This window comes from Quercus robur, chromosome 6 (genome assembly GCF_932294415.1).
Source record: "Quercus robur chromosome 6, dhQueRobu3.1, whole genome shotgun sequence".
NCBI classification, from domain to species: domain Eukaryota; kingdom Viridiplantae; phylum Streptophyta; class Magnoliopsida; order Fagales; family Fagaceae; genus Quercus; species Quercus robur.
The window spans coordinates 41,543,421-41,550,841 of NC_065539.1; the positions used below are offsets into that span (position 1 = coordinate 41,543,421).

The 7,421-nt window shown below is 29.9% G+C and overlaps 1 protein-coding gene across 1 annotated transcript; it reads left to right on the forward strand.

Annotated features, from left to right (window-relative positions):
- The first annotated feature begins 807 nt into the window (after window positions 1-807).
- LOC126689723 (late embryogenesis abundant protein D-29) lies at window positions 808-1,831 on the forward strand. Its single transcript, XM_050384914.1, has one exon. The coding sequence runs from the start codon at window positions 876-878 to the stop codon at window positions 1,608-1,610; it is 735 nt and encodes a 244-aa protein (XP_050240871.1). The 5' UTR covers window positions 808-875; the 3' UTR covers window positions 1,611-1,831.
- Window positions 1,832-7,421: the final 5,590 nt, after the last annotated feature.

A 7,421-nucleotide genomic window follows, 5' to 3' on the forward strand; every position in this document is an offset into this window, starting at 1 on the left:
ATATGTATTATTTATTTAAGTATAATAAAATTTTGATGTCATTTTTCTAAAATTTATATGAGAAATAATTAATTTGAAATATGATATTCTTGCTCAAATTGAGTTGGTTTTAAAACAATTGAAACAAACTCTAACAAAAGAAAAAAAAAATTAATAACACAATCAAGAAGTAAAAAAAATAATTGAAGGATATTTTCATTTTTATTTTATCAAAACGATATTTGCATTATTGAGTAGGCAATAAAAAAATTTGGTTTTACCAACTACAGTGTTCTTTGTTAAACAACTTGTACTGTTTCCATGTTATGTCTCCTAGTTGTAGGGTTTTGATTGTCTCGCACTTCTTTTACACACCATCCCGATATATAATGTGTTAAATATGGAAATTCTTGAAAAATGTGGATACCTAATGTGAAAGAAAGTGTCCATATTATGAATATGGAGTGCACATTAGGACCTAATTTTCCTTGTTTATTATTCTTCTCTTTATAATTCCATTGGAGAATTGGCTAAACTAAGCTAATTCTAATTTAATCATGCCAAACAGGGAAAACCAAGGAGTTGCTATTAAAATGTTGTCATAAACATGTATGAGTAATGCTAGAGATACATAATTTTTTACAAACTACTTATGTGAGGAGTAGTTATTGATAAATGAAAAAGCGATATTAATGGTAAGTCCAGATAAAAATTAATCAGAAATTGGCCACATCAACGGTTTAAAATGGTTTGTGGCTGTAGCATTATTCAACATGTATTGCTGATTGTGGCCACAATGGATATGCTGGGTCTGTTTTCTAGTCCAATTTAAGGACAATGAATAGGTTTATTACATGTGTTGAGCCTTAAGTTTTTAAGCCTTAAAAGATTCTAATATGATTATATCACTAAATCCACTGAAAGAACTTGGATTTTTTAATCACCACTTCATAAATGGTGAAAATAGTTGTAAAATTTGTGTCAATAAAAATGGTTGCGTGATGGATGAATGGGCAGGAACCAGTCAATACACTGCAGAAAAGGCCAGAGACATCAAAGACTCGGCAAAAGAGAAGGTGAACACTGCTACAGAAAAGGCTAGTGATATAACAAACGCAGCAAAAGAGAAAGCCAATGAAGCTGCAAATGCAGCAAAGGAGAAGGCTAGTACCATAAAGAATAAATCAGGAGAAAAAACAAACGAGGCAACACAGAAGGCTAATGAGTCAACGGAAAGAGCATCCCAAAAGGCAGAGGAGGCAAAGGAAAAGACATCTCAGACAGCAAAGGAAGCAGCAAATAGAGCCTCAGAAGCAAAAGAGAGAGTAGCCCAAAAGGCAGGAGAGACCAAAGAGAAGACATCTCAAAAGGCTGAGGAAGCCCAGGAAACAGCTAGGGAAATGGGAAAGAGTGCTGTAGGGGAAGCCAAGAAGAAGCAGTATGATACAGAGGAGCATCTAAGTTGGGCCACGGAAGAAGCTAAAGAAGCTTATGATGTATCTACAAACAAAGCAGAAGAGACTGTAGAGTCTGCTAAGGACACCATTGCCTCTAACTATGAGGCAGCCAAGCAAAAGTCTAAGAAGATCAAAGATAATGTAGCTGGTAGAGGTCGTGATGAGGAACTCTGAGCTAATCTAGCTACAAAAATGCATGGTTGATTGACATTTCTTTTGTTGTTGTTGATCAGATTCTGCATGTTGTATTATAATAGTTTCTGTGCATGGAGTCTGGTGTTTCGTGTAATTCTCTTTTGGTGTCAGTGAAATCTATGGGTTGGTCAATATTGTAGTATGAAGCTATACTTGACCTTCTCTGTTTTTTTTCTTTTCTATCTCTTTTCTTTATGAAAGCAGTGAATTGCACTCTAATTAGTAGAGTCTAAGTTGTCTTTTCTTCTCTCTTATTATTATGAATCGTTCTAATATTTTAGTTTGCAAGGAACATAAATTGTTCCAACACCATTGCTACTTGAAATTCGTAACAATCAAGCACCTTTAGGACCACTCAAGTTTCTTGCCATTAGTATGTGAGGTTTCACAACCAGAACAGATAAGGGAGTTGAAGTGGAAAGATTTTTCTGATGATATTTTATTTAGGCAGAGGCGAATTAACGGTTGATCAACTTCAGCTTTCTGAAAATCAATTGAAATGTTATACCTTATATATGAAATTGAAAAGCTTCTGATTAAAGCTGAAAGACCCTCCACCTATGCCTTTACTGATATCTCTTATTAGGGAAAGGAATAATAGACTCCTTGAAGAAGAACTGAGTTATGATAGGGAAGCATTGGCTGTAGAGTATACCTCATCATATACAAAATTGAACATTCTACAAAAACGTGTATGTGATCGGGTTGTCCAAGCTGTTTTGAAAGGTGAAGGAAAGATGTTCTTTTTGAATGGGCATGGTGGAACTGGCAAAACTTTTGCGTATAATTTGGAAGATAGTAAATCTGTTGTTGACTTTGGGAATCGGATTTTAAGGAATGGAAACGGCGAATTTGAGATGTAGGTGGAGAAATCTGGATTGAGATTCCAGAAGATTTGTTAATAAAACCAACAAGAGATCCAACAGCTGATATCATTAATGTCACATATCCTGATATACATGATAGGATGAAAGACTCACAATACCTGCAAGAGAGAGCAATTTTAGCACCAATTGTTAGCAAAATAAATTATAGATTCTTTCTTTGGTTGATGAAGAAGAGCGGGTCTATCTTAGCTTAGATACAATATGCAAATGTTCTAATAGCATTACTGATCCAGACTTGTGTCTATTTTAGCTCAGATACAATATGCAAAAGTTCTAATAGCATTACTGATCTATAGACATGTTGTGTATCTAGTAGAGTAGGCCTATTTTTACCACAGGCTGTTTTCACTCATGGTCAGTTATAGGTTGCAATAATATATAGTCTCACTGATAGAAATGGTCTTGAAATCTTTATAATAAATGACAAGAACCGAACACAGTTCCTTGCTAAAAATATTGTGTACAAAGAAATATTTTCCAATTTTGTAAGAGGTATATGATATCCTATTTGTAAACTTCTATTGATCTACAAAGACATACTGGTTTTTTTTTTTTTACAGTTTTTTTTTTTTTTTATTTATTTTTTTAATTTTAAGTAAAACTTTCATTATCATTTGTAATAGTATATCTAATTCAATTACATTTTATTCTAGCTATCTTGTATAACAATGTCCAAAGGATACAACTTTCTTGATCAAATATCTGATGATAAGGAGATATAGAGAATTAGGATTGAGAATGTGTAGAATATGGAAAGAAGTGAATAAGAGAAGTGGAAATAACCTCACCAATCTTGACATGATCTTTATCGATGAAAAGATTATTATACTCCACAACAACGAAATGTTTGAATCTTTCAACTATTCATTCTATTTGTTATATATTATGTAAACTAACTTTTGACTTCCTTTTTTTTTTTTTTTTTTTTTTTTTTTTTTAATTTACAGGAAAACTTAATGCATGAATTTTATGAAAGAATGCATTTCAAAATTTAACCCATCGAACAAGTTCACTTTGACAACAGCTCTACAGATATAAGAAATCCTCAAGTTCTACTACCTTAGTAAGGAAACTTTCATTTACTGCCATTGATTACAAACAATGTACAGTTCATCTTAACCTTTTTAATATTTATTGAATGCTATAATGTACCGTCGGGATAGAGAAATAAAACTTTCATTGTTAGATGGAAGTACTCAAACAATTATTGAAAATGACTTCAAAGAAGATGAAGGTCCATATATAATTATTGTTACTTCAACGATTGTAAAAGCATTCTGAGGTAACGAAAGATAAATGGTATATGTATATATAATGTTTTTTATAAAAAGAAAAAAAAAATGTGTATAAAAATTTCTTCAACATGTTTTATGGATTTTTTTCAAGGCAAACTGAATCTTAACACCACAAGTGCAAGTAAAGTCTATTTCAATTTGGACTTTACATAGGTTTCTGAGTTTATTGACAGGTTCATAAACACTTACTTTAATAATTCTCTATGGTTATTAATGGATTTTTTGTTTAATTGATCTCTTACTTTGTTCAAAGGATGAATGCTCGATATATTCCAACACATGACAAAAGACCAAATCTGAATCAGAACTGATAATGCAAACTACAATGTCATTGGCAGAAATTAAAACATTGGAATGGGTGAAAAAAATCAAGGTTTTCTTTATCTTTAACTATTTCAAATCTAAATCTTTATTATTCAATCAAAACTAACTAAAATGTTGATGAATGATTTTGCAGGAAATTTTTTTTTTTACTTGTTATGCTAATATTGTAAACATAGAAACAGAATTTGGGTGTCAACTTTTTAAATGAAAAGTCAAACAACAAAATAATATGTTTTGGTGTGATACTTGCAAATCTGAATCTCAATTCCCTATGCCTAGGTGCCAAATTGTTCATTACTTATATTAAATAACTATTAAAATGACTACATAGGAAAACCAAATGATAATTGATTTAATTATAAATGTAAAAATAACAATAAATATGATAATTACTTAAATATTTGAATTCTGCTTAAAAATTACAAACAATGTATGTTATAATCATAATAACCTTTTAATATGACTAATCACTGTTTCCTACTTGAACAGAAGTATATACATTGATAATGAAAGCAATATAGAAAAGCATTTTTTTTTTTTTTTTTTTTGCTTTCAACTTGAGATACCAAGGACAAGATTTAGTTTAATTATTCAAATTTTTTATTCATAATCAGAAAAAGTCACTTAATTTTCTTTTTTCCAAATCAAAGTCCAATCTCTGAACAGCTGGGTCATGGACCTCATGGTAATGAATATCAAACTGAAAAATTCTCCACGATGCTTCTAGTGCTTATATATATTTGCAGTCAAGAAATGTTTTTATATAACCTTTTTCTACTATAGATTTTGTTCCATCATCTGAATTATAGACCACATTTTTTTCCATAATAGCGGTAACATGATCTATGCCTTTACCAATGTACTTAAAAAGATATTTAATGGCTAAATAAGAGATTTGATGTTAAATTTCGGTTTACACAAAAAACTGATTGGTGTTTAGATCTGATGATAAAAAGCAAAAATCACATAAGAGAATGTCATAAATTGAAACTCTATAATAATAATAATAATAAGTGATATTTGTTGGCCTTTGACCGGTTATACCATTCAACATTTAAGTGCAACTGGCACTTCACTAGCAAGTCAATATTTTATAAGACTACATATCGATTGTCTAATTCCACACCATTTTTCAACATAAAGTTGTCATCTTCTCGTTTTTGGTAAGTTGGAAAGCCTTGCTCATCAATGATGGTTTCATAAACAAAATATTAATAAATAAATAAAAACATTTGATATTTTTAATTAGAACTAAATATACTTAATCGAATGAAAAAAAAAAAAAAAAATCTACTAACTAATTTCCCAAAAGAAAAAATTTATTATGCACGGAATGCGACTTATAAATGCATTACAGCCTCTTCTATCATATTATTCCGTGGACCTAAACTCCAACGTTAACTTTAACGTTCACAAGTTCAATAATAGCAAATTTATTTATTTTTAAAATGACAAAGTTTAGATACAAAATTGTTTGTAACTTAAGGCTACAAACTCACTCTATAAAATAAATACTACAACATATTTTGATAATCTAACCGTTGAATTGCATGTTCTTTACGCCCTTAATACACATGTTAAATTTTGTGTCAATCAGATATCATTTACTATATAATCTATAAGCTTATATTTTGTGCATAATTTTAAATTACAAAAACTTGCAATTTAAAAATTTTATTGATGACATATCTATTGATCTTTAATTTTTTTGAAATTTTGCAAACATGAAGGATATAAAAAGAAAATGTAATCTAATGATTGATTTGTCAAAATTCACATCCAATAAAAATATATTAAGTAAGTTTGTAGACTAAGGCTACAACTAATTTTGTAGCTAAAATTTGTCCTTTTTAAAATTTGGTCTAAAACATTTCTTCTAAGACTGTTGTTTTTTTTTTTTTTTTTAGTATATCCAAATCTTAAGGAATAGTAACATCAAAGATGAACAAGTACGAAGTACCTGCTACATGTTGTCATTATCATTTCGAATTCCACAATTTGATCTAACCAAGCACTTCACACATCCAAATTCATTAAGAACCACTTTCAATACAGGAATTGAGATAAGTTTAACCATTTGAATACTAAACTTCATGAATATTCATTTTAAAAGTATAAAAACAGATGATTATAATTTATTGAAATTTAATATGATCCCATGAATCTGTAAAAATCCATTTTATTATAAATAGGGAATGAAATATTAGATCACTATCTCAAACAAACAAAAAATATGAATACTTTAAAAAATCTTCCTAATGACATGTCGATGGAAATATTTTCAAAAGTGGGAAATGATTCAACAACGCTACCAGAAAATATCAAGCTAAGGTATAACACTTCTTTCATAAGTGATGCAATTTACTAATTCACTTCTTTCATTTTTTAATCAATTGCAAAAGTTTCAATGAATTAACAAAAGAAAAAGTGGCCTTTCAAAGAATTTGATTAACTCCGTATTTCAATCACCTGGTCCTGCTAGATGACAAAGCAAAAAAATTGATATTTTCATGTTATGAAGCAAAAAATCCACATGGACTACTCATAATGGGAACATACAAATACTTCCTGAATCAAGAAATCATTGAAGGCAAGAAATTGATTGAAGAAGCTGTTGCAAGTGGTGATTTGATTGCTAGCAGGACCGGGTGATTGAAATACGGAGTTAATCAAATTCTTTGAAAGGCCACTTTTTCTTTTGTTAATTCATTGAAACTTTTGCAATTGATTAAAAAATGAAAGAAGTGAATTAGTAGATTGCATCACTTATATAGAGGAAAATCAAATCACCACTTGCAACAGCTTCTTCAATCAATTTCTTGCCTTCAATGATTTCTTGATTCAGGAAGTATTTGTATGTTCCCATTATGAGTAGTCCATGTGGATTTTTTGCTTCATAACATGAAAATATCAATTTTTTTGCTTTGTCATCTAGCAGGACCGGGTGATTGAAATACGGAGTTAATCAAATTCTTTGAAAGGCCACTTTTTCTTTTGTTAATTCATTGAAACTTTTGCAATTGATTAAAAAATGAAAGAAGTGAATTAGTAGATTGCATCACTTATATAGAGGAAAATCAATTAGTGTGTGTGTGTGTTGAAAAAGTTGTTTTGCTATACCTTAGCTTGATATTTCCTAGTAGCATTGCTGAATCATTTCCCACTTTTGAAAATATTTCCACCAACATGTCATTAGGAAGATTTTCTGAAGTATTCATATTTTTTGCTTGTTTGAGATAGTGATCTAATATTTCATTCCCTATTTATAAGAAAATGGATTTTTA

What these genes read in the sequence shown, in the direction of transcription:
- LOC126689723 (XM_050384914.1), top strand. Translation starts at nt 876, where the DNA reads ATGATTATATCACTAAATCCACTGAAAGAACTTGGATTTTTTAATCAC.